Source organism: Oryzias latipes, chromosome 16, assembly GCF_002234675.1.
Source record: "Oryzias latipes chromosome 16, ASM223467v1".
In the NCBI taxonomy this organism is placed as follows: Eukaryota; Metazoa; Chordata; class Actinopteri; order Beloniformes; family Adrianichthyidae; genus Oryzias; species Oryzias latipes.
In genome coordinates, this window is record NC_019874.2 from 10557784 (window position 1) to 10581123 (window position 23340).

Sequence of the window (23340 nt, forward strand, 5' to 3'; positions counted from 1 at the left end):
GCCAGGCTAAGGGCCCCCCCAATGCCCAGAGGCATAAGCAAACCTGGTGTACGGCCCCCAGGCCACAGGACAGGAGCACTTAGCCGTACCAGGTGGCAGCCATGGGGGCCACCGGGCGCCGGACACCGAGACAAGGGCCAGGGACGAAGCCAGGGCCCCCAGAACCCATGAGCCGTCCACCATCCGACCGGCGCCCCGTCTCTGCAAGCCAGCCCCGGCACGCGACCTGAGCAACCCAGAGATCGCCACGCACCCACAGCCACCCCCCATTACCCTACACACTAAAGCCCCCCCCCCCCCCCCCCCCGCCGCGTTATCTGAGCCCCCCTCCCCAACCCTCTCAGTGCCCTCCCCTCTCTGTAATGGGGAGGGAAAGCCCCAGAGGGTCCCAGCGAGCCAGCCCCAGGTCCATCCCACCCATGCACTCACGCACACATACTCACAATCTTCTGCTTAGAAATGCTATTTTAAGCTTAATTTTCAATTTGTGTCCTCCTTCATTAGAAAAACGCCACAAAAACAAGTTAAAACACCAGAAAACAGTTTTCCTCAGAGTGGGTCTTGAATAAGATGAGTGGCACAACAATTGTTGCTCTGGACTGAACACTTGTTTTCCATGGCTGCCAGGCTCTGCGCTGTTCTCTTCTTTCCAGCACACTCTCAGCGCATATTAGGCCCTCTTAATTAGGAAAGAGCTTTGGAGGAATGATGTAATTTAACTTAGGAGGAAAAAAAATAAATTGAGGGAGCCAAGGGTAAGAGTTGTATTTAAGAGCCGTGGTTAAGGACTTGTATTAAACTCCAATTTGTCAGCATTAGCACACTCTTGAAAGTGGTGCTACACTGCCTGATCTTTGCTGCAGCAAGAAAAATATATACATGGACAATTTATTCAAGACTTGGAACTCTTCAAATTTTGGGTTATTGCTTCTTTATATTACTTTATTACTAAGCTGTGAGAAAATCACAACTTCAAAAATTATTTTCGAACTAAACCTTTTTTCCTTTCTTTAGTTGTACCAAAACTCCTCTATTTCCTCTGACTACATGTGCTTTAACTTGCATACTTTACAGAGTGGCATGAAAATATATCAGCAAAGTGTTGGAAACTACTGAATATCAGTACATCTCGATATTGAACATCTTATGTTCAAAATTATCGCTAAGATCGGCAACCGGGAATACGCCTGCCACGGTTGGCACCCAGAGGGAAAGACAGTGGCACGTGGGGGTATCATGTCTGTTTGTTTTTCTCAGATTTGAAAATAAAAAAGACGGGTTTGAGTGACAATCTCCTCTTACAATGAGCTTTTTACACTCAGTGATGTCATAAGGAAGAGGTCCATTCAAGCAGTGCTACTACTGTCACCCCACCCACCTGTATACATACTGCCACTTCTAAATAAAACTAGAGTTTCATACAATGTCCATTATTTTTCCACATCAGACTTCAAGAACGGGCAATTTGAATTAATGCACACCATAGGGAAAAAAACGTTTGCCACAGTGAAATTAAAACGTAATAATTATTGTGAAGCTGTTTGAAAAGTTCAAAGCTGATTCCCGAGCTGTTGCGCACGTTTTTGACTGCATGGCTGGTATTTTTTGGTCATGTTTTGAAGTGTCCTTGAGCAAGACACTGAACCCCACTTCGCCTCATTGGTTGGCGCCAGTGTTCGGCAGCAAAGCTGCCATCAGTGTGTGAACGTGTGTGTGTGTGAACAGGTAAAAGGAACTGTGACTGTAAAGCGCTTTGGCACCAACCTATAACCAGTAAAGGACAAATTGGGTTCAGTGTCTTACTCAAGGATTCTTCAAGACATGGGCTGGCAAGGCGGGAACCAAACCGGCAATTTTATGTTCAGAGGTCGACCGCCCTACCTCTGCGTCACGGCCGCCCCAATAGATGTTTAAGGCCCACAACACACCTTATTCACTTTCTGAAAATGTCCACAATTTCTTTTGCTTAAACTGTCAAAGTTCAAACCTTAAAAGAAAATTATAGAATAAAAATAAAGATCTGCTCACAATGGAATATTTTTGCCAAGTTTGGACAACTGAATGGATTCTGTACCAGACGCATGTTAAGGAGGAGATAAATTGATAATGATCTAAGGTCAGAAACCATAAAAAATTGCACTGAAAAAATGTGCACAATATAACGAGAAGATGCTATATACTAAAGAGTTTCATTTCAGTCTTATCTGACCACATGAAATTCTCCCAGTCCTCCTCTGGATCATCCAGATAGTCTCCGGATCACTTTTGGAGCATTACAGGATTTTAATCAATTTAGTGTACGGTAATCTTGGTTACTGTGGTCCAGCTCTCTTCAGGTCATTGATCAGTTCCACCGTGCAGTTCTTCACCGTTCTTAAGATCATTTGTTCCACCAAGTGAGCTTTTGAAAAGAGTCGCAGGTGGAGGGAGGTTGTCAGCGATCTTGTATTTCTTCCATTTTCTGATTCGTGTTCCAACAGTTTATCTCTTTATTGTAGATTGGTTCATCCAGTCTTGTTAAGGTCTACAATCTTGTCTCTGGTGTTCTTAGACAGCTCTTTCGTCTTGGGCATAGTGTTATGGTTGCAGTCTGGCTGTTTAACCTGTATCTTTTAGGTGAAGTGCCATTAGATGTCACACACCTATTTGGGGTTTACCGCTCCAATCCATTCCCTTTAGTGTTAAGCAGGGAGGCTGTGGGTTCCATTTTTAGAGTCATTGGTATGACTCAACTGGGGATTTTAACTCATTACCTTCCAGTCTAAGGGGAGTCACTTTAGCACAAAGCCAATGAGATGGTTTTATTCATACAATCAGTTTAAACAGGTATTAACACATATAAACAGTGGAAGATATTAGAATTGCTTAAAGATAATGTAACAGATCTGTGGGGGACTGAATTCTTGTTTATTTGTAGGAGCTAAATCCTTATTTTCTGCTCCATACGATGCCATTTCCTGGATTATTTTCTTACATCCCACAGTAGAAGTGTATCTTTGATGAACATTACAGACCAAACTAATCTTTTTTTTGTGGGGCAACTTAGAGAATTGGTGACTGACAATGACCTTTTTGCTCAACTGTATATGTGTTTACATAGGATTTCAAAGTGAATCTATTTATGTGGTGGGGTCTTATTGACTTGAATTTAATCAGTCTACTCTATTTTTCTTAATTGGGCAAGACCTCTAGACATAATGGCTGCTAAAAAAATTACATTTAAAAAAATGTGAGGTCTAAAAAAATAAAGCACTGGAAATGTTTTTGGAACCAGACAGTGAATTTTGATTGGTTGGGACAACCTGTTACCACTTTTACTATTTTTGCACATCACAGGAAGCTTCCTGTAGGGCCAACATTTGCTGAGTTCCTGGCAAACGGCTTGAAAAAAAAAATACCTCCCACATCAAGAGGCAGAGTAAACAGCGAAATCTGAGATTAGGAGTAATAGGGAGAGCTTCAGAGCCCACTGATAAAAAGAAATCCCACGAAGAACATTAATTTAACACTTCCTGAAAAAGAAAATATGTTTGCCCAAGAATACCTCCAGATGTCAACCTAACCACTTCCACTGTCGTGCTCCAGACATTCACAGCAGTCACCTAAAATCTTCAATGGATCTGACAATTCAATGGACTCAATCACTGAAAATTAAAAAACTAACAAATCTTTTTTGGTTGATAACCCTTTAAGGCTTTTTGATTATTTTTTTTTAATGACACTGTACAACTGCAGTGAACTTTAAGCCTTATATGTGATCAAATCTTGTTAATTTATAACTGGACTTTGTGCCTACTTTTATTAAACTAAGCTTTCCTCATTTCAGGTTATTTTTCTGCTAAAAGTGAGTTCCAATGAGAAAAAAATACAAGTAGAGTGCACACATACAATAAAAAGTACAAAATTGTATTCTTTAAACCTGAAAAAAAAATCAACATTATGATTGAATAAACTTGAATGCCTTCCATGTTTTATCATTTTTAACATAAACAATATATTGGGACCAGTGTCTTGATAATTGGGCTGTAATTGAATCAAATGGTCCGTGTTGTGTTGCCGTGTTCAGGACTGCAATAGAACTCTTTTAGAAAAAGTGTGTTTAGTGGGTAAAACAGGGTTCCCGTCAGAATGTGCGCTCACAGAGACGGGGCATTTCAGGCAGCAATAAAGACCCTTCTTTCAGTGCGGCAGCCAGTGGAGTGACACACGAAAAAAAGGGCAAAGTAATAATACAGTTAATAAATAAAACAGTGTAAGACGACACTGCAGTTACCATAGCAATTCGTCAACAAATTAAAAGGTTATTATGGGACAAAAGTTCTATCCCCACTGCCAATTCTATCAAATTTATAAGTCATTAAAAGTGAGAGAAATTTGGTATATTTTTCGGTGACAGTTGGCCACTGCGGGTAAATTAATTAATTTTTTACATCCACTGAAATAATTGGTTCAAGTCATTAAGCTGCTTTACCTTCCTACTGGGAAACACAAAAAACCCTCAAATGCAGTTAAGCAGCTGTCAATTCATCAATTATAATGAGACGTTTGAGTAACATGGATTCAAGCAAATACATCTAAAATAGATCTTAGACGTTAATGGTGAGAATTCACACTAATGCTTATTTTAAGATACAAAAAACAGCAATTTTGGTGTCTGTAATTTAGTTTTGTTTTCTAAAATGTAATGCAGTTTTTCATATATTTGTTTTACTTCTTTCATTGTGGTTGTGATATTTAAAATGCTTTTGTGTCGAGTGATTTGTTAATGTGATTTACACTATACAAAACAGAGATTTAGACTAGAACCAAAGAGGAGGGAAAATATAGACCTGTTAGTTCCTACTGAGTATAATTTAAAAAAAAATAAAATTTTAGGGGTGTGACGATTCATTTCAACAACGATTTGATTCAATCCATATTTGTGGTTGACAATCCGATACACTGACATAAGATAGATTCAGGATATCTTTAGCCAAAAATTCCACCATCGTGACTCAGAGATAAATAGCATGTTTCATAGAAGTAAGACAACTAGATCAGTTGATGGAGATGCATTTAAAGAGGCTACAATAATAATCAAGATTTCTACACAACACTTGCAACAAGGAAATAGTGCTGAAGATAAATTTAGCAATGAAGACCAGCTGTTTTATAAAGAACATGAGAAGAAGCTAAGGTGAAACTTAACTTGGCACAAAGAAAGAGGAGAGAGACCCTGAGGAGAGAAGTGGTTCCCTGGATACGGAAAAAAAAAAAGGGGGGAAGAAGGGGAGGTATTACGCTGGAATTCCCAAAACGACCAATTCTCAGTGCCAAACAGCACACACAAAAAGTTTTCCTCTAAGAATAGCAAGCCTTTGCGCCCACGTCTTCCATATGGCCCTCAGATTACATCACAAACCCTCTCCTGGATGCAGGGCCCCCCGCTTGCATGTGCACCACAGCTTTATGTTGTGGCTTCACCTGCATTCCTTATGACCGCAGAAAAGCAATCTAAAACAAATCTCTGCTACTTCCACATCAACGCGACAGATTTCGTATTTCAGTGTGCATGGTTAAATGGAGGTATTGCCAAACCTCAATGGGACTGTCTCAGATGATGCCACTCACTTGTTGTGACTTCTTTAATCATCTCGGCTGAAGCATGACATGCGTTGACTATCTGTCTGGTCCACATGGACAGATCCTTAGTGGTTTCAGCTCGGAAAATATGAGTTTCAATGCCGAGTCTGGTGCCAGTCCGAGTGGCGAAGCACAGCTCTGTACCAGAGCGAGGCGATCCCCGATCAGGACCCGACTGGACCAGCCTACACGACAATTTGCACAAAAGCAAGCAGAAGGAAGAATAATTGTTGTTCTGACATTTGAAGCAGTTAACACACTACACAGATCCATAACTTATTTGCACATGGATTACCTACCGTGTTGCTAAAAGTGGAAAAATGTGTGCAGGGTTCTGCCAGGCCTCTTTGCCTCGTGGCAAACAGTCGTACAGTAACAGGTCCTTCTCTGTCATCACCACAAAAACGGGCTTCCAGCACTGCTTCTCGCTCTCCGTCTGTGGCATAAACACACACAAAAAAACAATAAAACAGGAGCTACTGCAGCCATACAATTCAAGTTATAACAATAGGGTTTGCTTAAAAGGACACATTTACAGGGACTAATAACAAACAAAACAACCCCTGTGCCATGTCAGGGGTTAAATGTGTTAAATAAAGTTCCCCTTTGTTTGCCTTGCTTAAGACAAGAGTCAGAAAAATTATTTAAAAGAAAATTCCTTAAAAACCTGCAGAAAACCGCAAAACACAATGGATCAACTTAACTTTAAGCAGCTAGTTTACTCCATTCTTCCCAAATGTGAGGTAAAAACTTCCTTTCCAACAGTTAATCTGTCTCAGCACATTTTCTGTGTGGGTATTCAGCGAGTAAAAGCCTTTATTTTGAGTCCAAAACCAAAATGTCGAGATTCTCTTTTATGTATCCTGCAGGGACTGAGCTAAAATAAAATGTAATTGGTGTGCAAAAGCAGGTACATTCTTTATGTATTCAACCCCCCCCCCCCCCCCCCTTACCCACTCCTCTCTACAACCCTCTCACTAAAGGACACGCACACACCCGCACATCGACACGATTCATGTGAATTTTATGTGACTATGCTCCAGAACGGTTCTCATTATGGTAGATTATCTGCAGCCGAGCCATGGGATCCTAAGCTGCTCTTTGAAGTTCTGTCTCTACCAATCATACTGTGGGATTCGGAGGGTCAAAGGTTACCTTTTTAACATAACATAAGTTATAAGTTGCTAAGTAACACGACAGTATTGTATTTCATGTGGAGGATCAAATATTTGGCAAATTCACTGTGCTTAATTTAGAAAGACGTAGACATGTTTTTGCTCAGGTGGTTGAGTGTAAAAGAGGGGGAAGTTTACTTTTGGCTGTGTGTGTGTGTGTTTGTGCATGTGTGTGCACGCTTCTGTGAATTTTGCATACAAGCACAAAAGCAAGACCGTGTTCTTGACATGCAAAGATAAACATAGGGTTGAAAGGCAAAGGCAGTCTAACGGTAAAAAAAAATCAAAGGGTGTTAAAGCAAACATTTGATGAATTTCACTATAGAATTTTCTGTTTATTTGTTATAGTGGCTAAAACACCACTTTAACGTAGTGCCTGATGTGAATTGCTTGGACAACATTGTCCTGTCTAAACTGAGCAAGCCTGGTTTAATCATTATACTGTACCCTCAAGAGTTTCATCAATGTTGTCAAACCAATAAAGTAGGAAAAAAAGCTGCAGGATTCATAATCTCCATAAGTATGTAAAAAAGGAACAAAACCTATGACCGTTTGCTGGAAAAATAAGCTCATTATGCGACAGATATGCATCACCGCCAACACAATCCCCACAAAAAGGGGGGAAATGTGGCAGCTTCAGGCACACAGTTGTTTTATTTTGTTTCAGATGACTTTATTAAAAATATTGATTATAATTCTTGCACAATTATTCATCTTCCTCCGTTTGTCCCTTTCGGGGTCACGGGGTTGCCGGAGCCTATCCCGGACACTTATGGGCAAAGGCAGGGGACGCCTTAGACAGGGTCACACATATCACATGCACACTCACATTCACACCTATGGACAATTTAGAGTGACCAATTAACCTTTGAAGCATGTTTTTGGATGGAGGGAGGAAGCCGGAGTCCCCGGAGAGAACCCACGCATGCACAGGGAGAACATGCAAACTCCACACAGAAAGGCAGGACTTGAACCAGGGGCCTTCTTGCTGTGAGGCAAGAGCGCTAACCACTGTGCCATCGTGCAGCCTCTTGTGCAATTATAATCAATATTTTAAAAACTTCTGTGACCGCAATAAGTACTGTTATTGGGATTCAAATACAACCCCTTAAAGTATTGCTATGCACATTGGACAGATATCCTAGTTGACAACACAAAGACGCATTCCTACCTTCCCTGCCAGCCAGCCCAGGTGCCGTATCTCTTTGCTGCCAGCGATCCCGGTCCTGGATGTGTTTTGGATGACCTCTGCTAGAACCCTCTGAGTACGGTAACAGTCCACATTATCTTTTGTCAAGCAGAACAATGAAAACAGTTCCTAGAAGCTGAATAATGGCAGCCGACAAATTTAATTCATGCTGATGATGAGATTTTTCTTTACAAAATCGGTCTCAGACCTGCGTCAGCGTTGAGAGGACAGAGTGTATGGCAGCAAACCAGGACAGGGCAGATGGTTGGTCTGGGCACCGCAGCACCACGGTGTGCCTGGCATCAGGAGAATGCAGCTCCAGTTGTCTGGAGGAAAACAAAACAAAACAAGATATTTTACTTCTCAAAGATCAGTAACAAAGTTTCTACGGAAAAGATATTTCAAATGACCAAATATAATCAAATTATGTCATTTAACTCGTATTTTGTCTCAACTAATACTTTTTTCATAACAAATGTATCAATTGAGGCTTTAATTTTTACAGATGCACCAGTTCTTATCCAATATTTTTAGTGAGAAGGATGAACTAAGGTGTTCTAAAATCTGAGATGGTACAAGTAGAGAGTAGGAAGATTTGCTCACACATTCTGTGTGGGTCTATCATGACGTCTTCCAGCAAATTTCCATGACTAATCTGCCGATATCATTTACAGTAGGGACATTAGCAGCCTGAAAAGAAGGAGCCTATCCTTGTCGTCTCTCTGAATGCAGCTGCTGTTGTCTGCTCAGTGAAGATAAATGTTTACAAATTGTTGCTGCCAATGATGTACAAGGCAGTGAAAAATTGCTTTATTGTGCAGCATTAAGTGTTTTTATGTGTAAAACAGATGTATTAAAGAATAGAAAAACTGCTGCACTTAATGAGGAGAGATATTAAAAAGTAGCAAAAAAGACAGCAAAGAAGTAAGAAATTAACACAAATCAGAAGTGGGCTCAAAAATACGGTGACAATTGAGTGCCAAAAGTATTGAAAAGCGAAATACAACAAATGGAAACTGAAAGCTGAAAAACTGAAGTTGAAATTTAAAATTAATAAAACCAAAAACAGACTTTGAAAAAGTGACAGACCCATGATAGACCCACATAAAAGGGATTTGTGAAAATCGAAAATAACCTTGACTTCTTTCCGTTTCAAATATTCAGCTTTTAAGGCTGAAAACTCAAATTTTCAAATTGTAAAATCTTTTTTTCCAGTTTAAACTTTTTTTTCCAGTTTCAACTTTTGGCTTCTTTCTGGCACGTGGGGGCAGGGCTTAGATGAAGGACCAATCAGAATAATGAGGACAATGGAAACTTGGATAATTACTACCAGAAGATTAAAACACTAACTAGAAAAGTGGTCGTTGTGAACAAAGTGGCCATAATAAACACACATTCATCCTTAACAAGTAATTCTTACTATTTTGCAATAGCAGCTGCTCAAATCTTAATTAAATAATTCAGAGATTAATATTTTTATCATCGTTTTGTTAAAAACAAATTAAATGTACTGGTATATAGGCAAACATAAAAATAAAAAAAAGAATACATTTGACCAAAACTGCTTCAAAGGAAAATCTAGTTAGTCCTATGTTGTGTCTCTACAGTTTGCGGCTATATTAATAATGTAATCATCTTTATACTGCAGTGGGTTTGGACGCGTTTATTCTGAATCTTTATCCTATGAATCAACAGTTCCATTACACATATAAGCCTCATAATTTTTCACCACACATGTTTAGCGGATCTGCTCTGTACCTTTTTCTTACATTTGCTCTGTAGGCTGCTGATGAGATTTTGGCTAAGAATGTTTATTGCTTCAATATCCCATTGCCTGACATGTTGCCTGAATACAACACTTCTAAACACTTTGGTCATTAAAAAAATGTTCTTAAACAAAATTTGTGGGCATCATCAAAAAAAAGTATCAATTTTGACAAAAGACATTAATTTCTCCACATTTTCTCTGGCGTGGCTGAGGTAGTGATACTTTAGTAACTATTTTAACCATTGAACTTGTCCTCACAAACGACTGTTCTGCATCTGTTATCAGACTTTAAACAGGATTTAAACTGGATTTAAAAAACAGTTAATTGGATGCAAATCGGTCATAGTCTAGCAAAAAGAGTGAACAAGTTTCATTCAGGCAGAACGTCTCTTAAACCATGTCATCCTTTACATTGTAAAACAAATACTTTGTAGGCTCATGTTAAGAAATCTTTAACTATTGGTTATGACTAGGAAACAGGCAAAGTCTGACTATAATCATAGTTTTACGGTATAAATATGAGCATTTGACCTGCCATATTTTCTTGTGAGTATATACCTTCTTTTAAACATTTGCCAAGCATTTATGGGTGAGTCAAAGAGGGCTTTGTCTCACTGTCCGTGATTGGTCACGAAACTTTATCAATGTGCACACAAAAATGATGTGTCAACAGCAAAAACTCACGGTCACTGGATGATAGCCTGATTAAATCCTGGAATAAATGTCTCAGTAATAAAACAAACATTATGAGCAACACAGGGAACATTCAACTCTGGATTACCCTTAAGGGATCTACCACTTCTATGAAGATATCAGCAAAAGTTCCATAGCAGGATTTTTTCTATCAGCCACAAATGTAAACTACAAATTTTGACAACCAACAGCTTTCCCTTCGTTTTTACTTCATAAATCAGATATTTTTATTTATTTAGCAGTAAGGTAAGGGTTATTAGTAGTGAGTGAGGTAGTGTGTTTGGATGTTGGGGTTTCTTTATTTAATAAACCTCCTTACCTTTTTAACAAATAACCTTTTAGTTCATTTAGTGAAATGACTTCTAACAATTTTCAAGGATTTGAATGTGTAAAAATATTAGAATAAAAAACTTTCTCAACATGTGTATTTATATTTAAAATACATATTATAGACATTTACATACATTTTAACTATTATATACATATTATTAAAACAATATTATAGACGTGAATTATGGAGGATGAATCTTTGCAATCCTGAATCATTTACATGTGAATATCAAGGTTAGGCTCATTACTAATATTAAGGCTTTTAGCCTCAGTAAAATTAGCTAAAAACAAAAACCATCCTTGACTTATTTGCAGACTGTACACCAACAAGATAACCCTCAATCACAAAGTGATCACACACTAAAAAAAAGAAACACCTCCTAATAGTACAGGAATATCTTAACAAACCCTTAAGGTAATTTTATTACTCAGAGCTACAGACCCAGATTATATTCACTAATTTTTTTTATTGTGCAAATGATCTTTTAGCATAAAAAAATTGCAAACTAGAAACATATTTTTTCAAAGTTTTTCTAGATTGTTAAGACACTTTTCTTGAAAGCTGCTCTCCTTTTCTCTAAACTGTGAGCACAAAACCCAATTTTCAAGCTACAGTCACAAAACATCAGACTCTTCTTGCAAAACCAAACTTTCACCTCAAAACAGTTCAATCTGTGCTCAAAAGTGAACTTTGTTGTGAAATTGTGCGCCGAGTCAGTCAAATTAAAAGCAACATTGAACGGCAACGAAACACTACGTAGAAAAATAAAAATCACAATGCTCAGGACGGGAAGTCAGAGAAATAAAAGTTTATAGTTGTCTGCAGGCTAAATGCATGATGCAGAAAACCTCTGCATTTAGGACTTGTACAAAAAGAAAAAAACAGAAATCTTTTGAATTTACACGGAGCACTTGTAAAAACATACTGTACTATAATGTCAGTAAAATGTATTTACCTGTTCTCTTCTCTAAATCTTCGGATTATGGTGGACAGAGTGAATTTACTGATGTTTGGTTGTACTCTTTGCTTTGTCCAGCCTCCCTCATGCTCATACCATGGACTAGGACATCAATAATCAATCAGCTTTATTTAAAGTTTTAATTTGATTCATAAAGATTGTTTTGATTTTAAATGAAATTATTGATCTATAGATGACAAATGGTTCTTTAGAAAATCTCAGTGTAAAAAAAAGATAACAGTTTGAGTAAATGCAGGTTAAAAAAACATGACAAGTTCTGCATTAATAATTTCAGGATGCTGTAAGTCAGTGGGAGATGGATGTGCTAGAATAAGATCTTTAAAAAGACACCACAATAATAAATGGAATAATGGAGTAGGACTTAAAACATCATCATTTGGATTTTATAACTACACACTAACACACCAGAGAAGAGTGAGCACTGAAAGCAGAATTATTAAAGACAAGGTTTCTCTGAAGATTAAGCTTCAAGAGAGCCTCACTCAAAGCAGGTCACAACAGATTTGTGTAAAGAACAAGATATGATGACATTTTCTAATGAAATAGTAAAATATTGCACTCTGTAAGAAGCTGAAGAGGAAACGGATCGCTTTGCAAGGTACAAACAGCCAACGCACAAAGAAACTGAAATTCAATGATTAATGGAGCTGAAGCAAAACTGCTGGATCCCAAGAAATGAAGCCATTGATTAAAATATGCAATTTAAAAGGCCTTCAAAATGTCTAATAAGGAATTAACTTCAGAATCTGTGTCAAAAATAAATAGTACCATTTCTGGTAAAATTTAATCAACATTAGTTTAAATACTTAAAAGTTGTTCTATCAAAGGTTAATAAATCCAGAATCAAACTCTTTTATCTAGTATGTTCATATTATGCTACATCCCATGTATCGTCATCATTCAGGCAGGGACATTTTTTTTAATGGGAACAGCAATGCTCATGGTCATTTCTTAATAGATTTGTTTATTGATGTTTTCCATCTGCAGTTACGTTCTGCTGTCCTGTAGGCTCTTCAGCAGAAACTTGGTAGATTCTTTAATTTTTTTTTTATAAAAAAATTAAAGGCACTCTAAGTGAAAAAAAATTAAGAAAATAAATAGCACCAATTATCCTGAAATGTACACAAAATGTGCCCTCTTTTTTTTATCTAAACAAAAATTAAAACACTAGTTTCTAACACAAAGTGCAAAAAGAAATCTCTAACAATAAAAATTTCCCAGATTTTCTTACCCCTTAGCTGTTTAACAATGACAATGCACAGACATCAAAACAATGCAACACTAAATCTTAAACATTAAACTTTGTTTTTGCTGTCCAGATTTCTATAGTTGAAGTCGGACAATATTGATCCAGAGGATATATGCCCACGGTTTTTGCTTTAGATTTCTAGACTATTTATTTTTCTCTGGTTCAAATATTCTAGATTTAAGAAAAATTAGGTTTAAGAACAATTATGCATGTTATATATTTTAAAATGAATTTTGTTAAAAGAGGAAAATTATTCTAAAGGGAAAGAAGCTACACCCAAAATAATGGAAACTGCTCAAAGGGGCTTCCACCTACCTGGAGGGGGGGGGGGGGGGGGGGTTTTGATAAAAAGCATAGAAGGAAAGAAGAATTGCGAAGGATTGCAGCTCAGGACTGTTGCAAGCCATAGTAATAGATAGTAATTCCGATTACAATATAGAAGATTCTGCAGCAATATTGAATGGCTGAAAATTGTTATGCAGCCATTCGCACTGCGCACTGTTCATGTCTGTTGGGGCTTATTCCTCATCTTTAAGGATTTTTTGGACCTCCTGCATTTTTTTTTTCTTAATTGCGAAAACAATCTGGTCCTTGCAATCCATGACTGCTGCAGGACTTAATTAAATGTGCCTAGTTAAAACTGATCATCTAACCCTTTGTTTCAGATTTGAGAAAAGAGGCAGATTTGCAGCTGGTCTCTCACATCTTAGTTTTCAGGTTTAAAAGCAACAGCTCTTATGTAAATTTGCATATTCGTGTCCGCTTTACACCTTTGTTCGTTTTCTATAAGCCTTTTTATCCTCTACATGGTCACAGGATTTGCTGGCACAATCGGTGCAGAGTATTGGCTATATGGGCTGCCAATTAATTACAAGGCCACACACAGATAAACATTAAAAAAACACAACAAGAACAACAGCACTCAAACCTTTATTCAGTTTTAAATAATAAACTAATTATATCCTTTTTACGCTGTGCGGGTGAAATCAAATTCTTCAACCAAATACCTGCAGAGATTTCAACGAGAAGCTTTCTGGCTGTGAGTTGACCAACAAATCACCCTGCCGCCTGCTTCCAATTAAGAACAAGCTTCATTAATTAGACATACAATCATATTCAACAAAAGAAACATTTATTTTTGGGTATCACGGTAACCTTTTGCCCTCTTGTTTTTGTCAGGTTAATCACAACTGATCTGCAAATATACACTTTAGACCTACAGGGTCACATTTTACTACTGTGGCTTGTCGTTGATGTTTCTTTCCTTCTCTTCACGAGGTTTAGTTCTGCACAAAATGACATGCCGATGAAGGGATTGATTAACAGGGAAACTCTCAGAACTGTGAAGAGTGAAAAACGAAATCATGAAGAGAGATTCAGAGCCTGATGGAAAAAGAAACTCATCTTTCTTTTGGGAACACGGATGATGAAAGAGAAGACGGGGATAGGACAATCACAAGCTGCAGGAAAGCACAAACAAGAAGGAAAGATGGTAAAAACAGGCAGCAGGGAGGATGGATGATAAAGTATTGCTCACAGGGAGAGAAAACACTGTGGTGGAAGGGACACTAAAGTGGAGGCTGATGCCGGAAACAGACTGCTTTAAATCTAAGAAAAAAATCCTTCCTGTGTCTCCATTCACCTGAATATTACTGTCAATCAGAACCATCCAAAATGGCTGGAATAAAATCAAATGTGCTTGAGTAAAGCCTGACAAAATGAATCATTTTTAAACTTTCATGATAATAAAACACTTCCATTTTGACCAAGAAAATCCGGTACGCAAAGTCACAGTTCCTGAAATGACCACTGGGGGCGGGTTTCAGAAGAGAATAGTTTTCTATTAATGTCTATGCTAAGATTGATACCAAAAATAGAAATATATATATATATACAGTCTGGTTAGAAAAAAAAGGTTTGATTTTGCCTTATTTCCTATTATTGATAACTTTTTCTTGTTCAGTCCCCCTTTTTTTGAACATTGTTAATCATAGCAAAGTATTTCCATTCAACTAAAGTATTGCTATTCAGAGAATATAGATCTAGAGGATATATGTCCACGATTTTAACTAGAGGAGGTTTTTAGACTTTTTATTTTCTCTGATACCATAATGCTAGAAAAGGTTTAAGAACAATAATGCATGTTATATATTTTAAAATATATTTTGTTAAAAGAGGAACATTATTTTAATGGGAAGAAGCTATACACAAAATGATGGAAACTGCTCAAAGGAGCTTCCACCTACCTGTTCTCAGGATCTGGTGTGGTCATTCCTCGTGTTACATAACACATCTTCAGGGGTATGCACCTCCTGTCACCATTCAGGGGTGGTGCAGGCGGGGTAGAAGGACTGGGAAGGTCAGGGGAGGGGCTGATGTGAGGGCTGCTAGGACGGGGGGATTCAGGGGGCGGAGTTTCCCAGTTGATCTCTGACACAGGAGAACCCCTTTTGACATACGGTGTGGCCTCACGCATATATTTGACTGGAAAGGAAAAAAGCATTGCTTAGTCAATACAAAGACAGTAAAAACCAGTCTTTTTACATTTACTTGACCTTGTAACTCCTTATATAGTCAATATTTAAAGCTATATAGATCCCTAATTTTATCCTGCTTTTAGTTCTAATATGTACATTTACTAAAAGAAAAGACTCATTAAGTCTATCTTTATTCATGATTAGATCCAAAGTGATCTAATCAGAATGCTGGGTTATGAAATGCAAAAACAAATTTACCCAAAAAAATCTGAATTCAGTTTGAATGTGTTGCCTTTGAAACTTTATTTGATTTAATTTTTTGGTATACTCTGGAGAAAGCAGTATCCAGTCAACACTGACACAGTTTATTCACTGCGCAGTGGAGGGTCCTGTTTTTCAGACAGTCGTGGAAGGGAGACTAATGATTCTTCAAGAGTCGTGCAAGGGTACACAGCAGGGTGTGCAATTGCAAAAACATGTCAGTACATGAAATTCTGCTGGAAATGCACGTGTTATGACCAGATCTAGACATTTTTACCATTTGATGGCATTTATAGGGTCACTTCAAACTGCAACACGCTGCACTGCATGCCATAACTCCCCATTTCTACAATCTGCCTCCTCCTTTCCAAAGACCTAATTAGGAGAACTAAAGCAATGTGGAAACACTTTATTTTATTATTAAAAGGCATGCAAATGCTGGAGTTCATGTTTGCTGCAGACAGCAGGAGGCTCAGTCATAGATTATTGTTATACAATGAGCTGGCACAGAGGACCCTCTTCACAGCCAGTTTGAATTTAAAGCAACACACATGCCAAAAGCCCAAACCCACTTCAGTGTCTTTTCATCTTCTGCTTCATTAGTTTATCTTTTTATAATTTCTTTAGCCCGAAAAGAAAATCCCACCGAGATCAACGTCTTTGAAAAGGAAGATCTGACTGAGGTATCACTTAACAGGAACGTTAGGATGCTGCATACACAACAAATGTTCGATATGATGAGATCCTGCAGATATCATCGGGATCGTCACATCTCATGAATTGTGAGTGGGCGCTCCTTTTCAATGCAGCAACAGGCAGACAGATTGAGGACGAACTTCCTAAACATGGAGGCTTCCCTCTGCACCCCCACTGAACCCACATAAGCAGCTAACGCTTAAAACCCAGGAAACCGTCCAATCAGTCAAGCAACATAGAGTGGAGTGTACAATTTAGACTGTGAATCGCTGGAGGCTTGATTACCACCGTTTCATGTCTATCTTTTGAAGGAAGTCAGAAGAAAGGAGACCAGGCATAGATACAGACAAGGCAAAGACAAAGCTGGTATTTGGCATGCTCTTTGTGTCCCAAATGTTCAAGATGGTTGGTACAATCCAATGTTTAATTGGCGTATCCTTAGCCTTGGTAATTGGCGTATGGGGGTTTGAAAACCACCAATGTGAATTATTCTTGGTATAATCAAGAGCTCTGTGGGATGTAACAAGCTTCCCTGACCCCAGTAAAAGTATAAAGTAGATGAGGACTTGGGATTTACGAGACAGAACCATCTATGGACCAACAGAAGAGTAAGAGCAGAAGGAAGGGGAACATAAGCGTGAGTTGCTGCAACACTTTTGTTGCAACCATGATGGAGCAACAGAGGAGCCTGAGCACAAGCAGATGAAATCCCTGTGATGACTGAAGTTAGTATTTATTAATAATGATGTAAATATTACCTTTTCTGAATTTACAGCTCTGATAAGGTCAGGTCAGGAGATTCAGCTACTTTAAAGACCTCTGGTCCATCTTGCCCACAACCGTACAGCTTGATAGCTCTAACATTGCTCGCCATTTTTGCTGAACTGCTAATGTTAGCTTGGGGTTGTGAGGGGCTGTAAGCTAGAGGGAGAGAGTGTAAACAAAGGGAGGATGGGAAATGAGGGAAGGCTTACTGTGCAGCAACAGTCTCGCCCACAACTCAGAGGTGAATTTCTGATGAACTGCTGCTGCTCTGCAGAAACTATGTCCTAAAAAACAGCACAGGTTTTTTTTGTATTTAAGCTAAAAACAAAAAATATATAATAGAAAAGAACACTGGGAACACATTTACAACAGATCCAAAGATAATTGAAGTGGGAATATTAATTTAGAAAACAATTATTAAACTCCAGAAAACATCATTTCCATCACTGTCAAAGAGAGGATAGATGTAGCTTTGTACAAGCTTTCAAAAAGACAGAATACGTCAGCTAAAGCCCGAGGCATGCCTGTAATGACAAAACACTTCCTCCACAATGAAAGCATAGCTGAGATACAGCACGCAGAAATGTACGTCATGAAAACCACAGGTCTGTGGTTTCCTACCTCTGGCAGTGTCTGTTTTCTCTTTGTGATGCATAGGAAGTTAAACTAAAAAGTGATTTCTGCTTTAAATTATGCTTTCTTTGAGTATCCTTGAAGCAAATTATATAGAAAAATGGCCTGAGTTTGAGAAGCCAAATCATAGAATGTGCTATGAACTATCAACAACATAAATTGAATGATTGTAATATGGTGCATAGACGTTGTTATAGGTGAACAAATGGATGAAATGACAATCTGCACTTGCAATCATTGCTGTTGGCAAAAGAGGGGAAAAAGAGAATTTTGAGAGAATACAAAGTTCATGCTGCTTCAGTTTGAATTAAGACTGTTTTGTTGTTGCATATGACAAATATGTTAAATACCTTTTTGTTTCTCATTTTCTGTTCTACTGCTATTCTTTTTTTTGTGTAGATAGTAGAAAGTGGTCCTTGTGTTGATACCTGAATGTACCACTGCACTTCTTCACCTCTGCTGACTGCTGCTCACTTCTCTTGTGCAAACCATGCTTCACAAATGCTGTGAAAATCCTTTAGATGACTGATTTAAGATGTGCCACATAAAACCACAATTGTTTATTTTCAATTTCTGTGTTTGCTCTCTAAACACACTCATCTTCCACTTAAAAAAACAGCTGTAACTGTGGAATAGTCTTTGCAGCTTGTCTTTATTGGCCTTTGCCAGTACTTGATGAGGTCTAAGCCTATATTTCTTCAGACAACATGTGCTAAAAAGAGATTTTTCCTTGTAAAATCTTCAAGATTTTACAATCCTGTGACACAAATATAAAGCAAAGATAAAGATCATTTTAATGATATAAAGGTGGCATTGAACTTTAAGTAAATTCTTTAACAGCAAAAAACACAAATGTCAAATTTCTCATTTCCAATAAAACTTTTAAAAAGTGGCAAAGCACTTAGTTACTCTTTATAAACCCCATTATAATCGGTGTACCTTCTATTAATCTAATATGTAATATTGATATCATCTATGATATTTCTAGAGAATAACTGTTTCATTTAAGTATGTTTACTAGTAGGTTTTATGAAGTTAAATTGAAATAATTTGAACTCCTGCTAAAAACATTGTTGTCAGAAGCACCAGTAATATTCTGGGTGAGAATTCTGGTTTATATAAAACATTTTTTTCTTTTGGTATTTAAAAAAAAATCCGGTAACACTTTATATTAAGATTCCTTAACAAGCTTTGTTAACACATTAACAAGCATTATAAATGAATTTATAGGGTGTTAGTAAGACATTTTTTAGTACAATAATTCTAATAAGGTTTATTAAATTACTTAGTTAACACATTTACAAGCATTATTATTAGGATGTTTTCAACATGCTAATGATGCATTTATTGATATTATAGGTGCTTAACAAATGTGTCAGTGTTAATAAGCTTAATAAGATTTATTAACAACCTTTGTTAACAAATTAAGAAGTATTATTATTGTTTGGGGTTCTAGTAAGATATTTATTAGCATTATAGATGTCTCACACAAGCCTAAGTGTTCATAGGCTTAATAAGTTTTATTAACTAACTCAACAAATTAATAGGCTTTATTAATGTGTCAGATGCTAGTACGATATTTATTAGCATTATAGATGTCTTGCAAATACCTGAAAGTGTTAATAAGATTTATTAACATCTAAAATCAGACCATTGTCTTCTGAATCCATATTACTAAACTGCTTATAAGCTTTACAAATGTATTAATTAACTTTGTTAATAGTTTATTAATTGTTTTGCAGCACCCCATCTAAAGTGTGGACGTTTTTTAGCACAAACAACCACAAAGCATAAAGATTTTAAAAAGAAATTTATGACATTAAGTCAGACTAAACATATACAAATCGTTCTGTAAAAGATATATAATAATTTAATTCAGAAAAATAATTTGTTTTTAAAAACATATATACTGGTGTTGGATGACTCTAGCATCATAGCTAATAAGGATAAAGTATTAGCATCTATCCTGAGTGAAACATTCATTGCAAATCCCATCACCAGCAGACAGTTCTCTGCATTCAATGCCAACTGCCTTCAACCACTGTTGCCTTGCTTCAAAGTCCACAAGAAAGTTGCACAAGCCAGTTATTTTTGAAGAACGAAAACAATAAACCTACAGGAGCCATGCTAAAGCTAACACGCTAACCTGCCCATCGATTCATAAAAAAAAATAAAATAAAAAAAAGATTCATAATCAAAGATGGGCAGGTTAACTAATGTCACCATTGGCTAATGAATCTGTCAATCAAACTCATCAGCAAAACAGGCGTGCTCACTTTTAGCCAATTGAATGGCCTCTTAGACTTTGCTTTCACACAGGTGACGAAAAAAGCCCCGCCCGTCTTTGATTCTGTACCAGTCGGTCGTTAGCGTGTTAGCTTTAGCATGGCTCCTGTAGGTTTATTGTCTTCGTTCTTCAAAAATGACTGGCTTGTGCAACTTTCTTGTGGACTTTGAAGCAAGGCAACAGTGGTTGAATGCAGTTGGCATTGAATGCAGAGGATTGTCTCCTGGTGATGGGATTTGCAATGAATGTTTCACTCAGGATAGATGCTAATACTTTATCCTTATCAGCTATGATCATCATAGCGTCATCCAACACCAGTATATATGTTTTTAAAATTCTTTTATTTGTCTGAATTAAATTATTATATATCTTTTACAGAACGATTTGTGTATGTTTAGTCTGTTTTAATGTCATAAAGTTCTTTATGCTTTGTGGTTGTTTGTGCTAAAAAACGTCCACACTTTAGATGAGGTGCTGCAAAACAATTAATAAACTATTAACAAAGTTAATTAATACATTTGTAAAGCTTATAAGCAGTTTAGTAATATGGATTCAGAAGACAATGGTCTGACTTTAGATGTTAATAAATCTTATTAACACTTTCAGGTATTTGCAAGACATCTATAATGCTAATAAATATCTTACTAGCATCTGACACATTAATAAAGCCTATAAATTTGTTAAGTTAGTTAATAAAACTTATTAAGCCTATGAACACTTAGGCTTGTGTGAGACATCTATAATGCTAATAAATATCTTACTAGAACCCCAAACAATAATAATACTTCTTAATTTGTTAACAAAGGTTGTTAATAAATCTTATTAAGCTTATTAACACTGACACATTTGTTAGGCACCACTAATATCAGTAAATGCATCATTAGCATCTTGAAAACATCCTAATAATAATGCTTGTAAATGTGTTAACTAAGTAATTTAGTAAACCTTATTAGACTTATTGTACTAATAAATGTCTTACTAACACCCTATAAATTCATTTATAATGCTTGTTAATGTGTTAACAAAGCTTGTTAAGGAATCTTAATATAAAGTGTTACCAAATATCCCAATTATGCATGGACTGATTATCAATCTGTTAGGATCCTGGTCTTCCCCCACACCTGCCACCAATCTTCTCATCAGCCTTCAGCCTTCATATGGACTCCTCACCCGTCAGCCGACGTCACTCGGTCTGCTTCATGCGGTAGAGTTCAGACCCATGTCACGCTCTAAGTCTACGTTAAGTTCTATGCCAAGTGCCTCATGCTGCAAGCTTATCCACTCTATGTCTGCCTCTCCAGGAATCACCACCAGCTACGCCTCCACCTTTGATCACCGTGTGTCACTCTCCAGGACTCCAAGCAAGGTTCCATTCCGTCACCTGTCAAAGCCACAAATCTTCCAAGCCTGAACCCTCCACCACCACTGGGACTCAATAAAGACCACTTATTCAGACACGTTCTGTTTCTGTCCTCCTTCTGACTTAGTAGTTACTACACTGAAAAACAAACCTCATTCCATGTTTTATGATCTCATGGTCTTCCCTCTAGTTTTTCAAGGTTTCCACTAATAATGGACTTCCTTATTAGAATGTACTGCCTTCAATCTCATCAGCTAATTTTTATTTCTATAAGTGAAAATATTAACCACCCTTCTTCCTCATAACCACAGAGTGAACAAACGGAAATTATGCTTTTGCATGACTTACATGAATTCAAGTACATCAGACATGATTTTATAACCAAACTTTCTTATTTTCAGACACTACATTAACAAACTTTTCATTTTTTAATCAGGAAACCAGATTAAATTTCTGTTCACTATGCTATGACAAAAAAAACAAAAAAAAACACAACGGTTGAGAAAAAAATAATTCTAGCCGGAGGGATGGAAATTACCTATATCAAACAAAGTCAACAGAATAAACAGGCGAGCCATGTCCTGGCTTTTGTTTCGTCTGTATAAACATTCACAGAGGGGAAACATGACTGACTCCATCTATTATCATTGCAACAATAATCACCAACACAGCACCGTACGCGCTGCTTTCTTTACCGTCATCCGCTCTGAGTCAGACTCTATGAGGTGGAAGCAGGAAGGAGATGATAGTTCTTCTAATGACACAACCAGCTGTGTTAACAGACACACAGCCTCCTCCTACACACAGTCACCTGAACTTTAAAGTACACAAACCGTGGGGGCAGGCTGAACTGCTGAAGCCTCAACTCCCTATAACACACCAAAATACACACTTACACGATGAGGCAAATGCTCCCAGATACACACATCTGCACTCACACTGCAATTACAAAGACTCTTGCAGATGTCAGGTGATAACTAGTTCTGCTTGATGCAAACTCAGCGGGAGATCTTACTCATGGCATTTTCTAATTTCCTGCCAACTGGAGAATTACAGGTATTCTTTAAACTATTCTGTCTCCATCTCGTCATCACTTTTATCTATAAGTACGTGGCAGAAACTTAAAAATAACTCACACATTGAGCTACATTTTGGTTGCTACATTTAATTGCCACAACAATGGTTGGTTTATTATTTTTTTTAGAGTTAACAGGGAACTCTCTAAAAATCTGAGTTTATAGTTGACTGTTTGGTGCGTAAATAGTTGGTGAAGATAAAATGAGCCAAACAAATTGATAGAGAAAAACAAACACTTCAATAATTTGAAATCTAGAAACTTTTACCTTTCATCTATCAATAACTCAATCAAGAACTTCTCCAAATGCTTCTGCAGTTTGTTTTTAATGATTTGTGAAATTTTCATCACCTATTCTTTGTCATCTGAAAGGAAAAAAATGGAAATGGCTGTAGCCTTGATTATGCAGTGCGACTTTGGGGTCTCACATGCCTTCTGTCTCTTGCATTTTGTTTACACATAGACAGATGCAAAGCAAGGAACTATAGAAGTTGAATACATGCTGCAACATATTGGCATATTGGCAAATATTCATATTTCAAACAAATTGGATATTGGATAACTCCCGTTATTGGATGAAAGACATTGGTTTATCTTGTCCACATGTAGCTTTAAAAATTCAATAGCTTAAAAAAACAGATAACGATCAGATGTTTGGTGATATAAATGGTTTTAGAAAGTCAGTTATCCCCAACACTGTGAAACACTTCTTTTTAACCCTTGTGCTATCTTAGATGACCCCCCCCCCCCTTACATTGACGTGTTCTCCCTACCATGACA

General features: G+C 37.3%; 1 protein-coding gene across 2 annotated transcripts in view; it reads right to left on the bottom strand.

Moving 5' to 3' along the window:
* sntb1 (syntrophin beta 1) overlaps positions 1-23340 on the bottom strand; it is a 51382-nt gene that overhangs the window by 11874 nt on the left and 16168 nt on the right. For both annotated transcript variants that reach the window (XM_023964055.1, XM_023964054.1), the window contains exons 2-6: positions 15253-15490; positions 8195-8312; positions 7969-8058; positions 5922-6058; positions 5611-5807 (exon numbers count right to left, since the gene is read on the bottom strand). In XM_023964055.1, coding sequence (XP_023819823.1) covers positions 5611-5807; positions 5922-6058; positions 7969-8058; positions 8195-8312; positions 15253-15490 — 780 coding nt within the window. The remainder of the gene's footprint in view (positions 1-5610; positions 5808-5921; positions 6059-7968; positions 8059-8194; positions 8313-15252; positions 15491-23340) is intronic.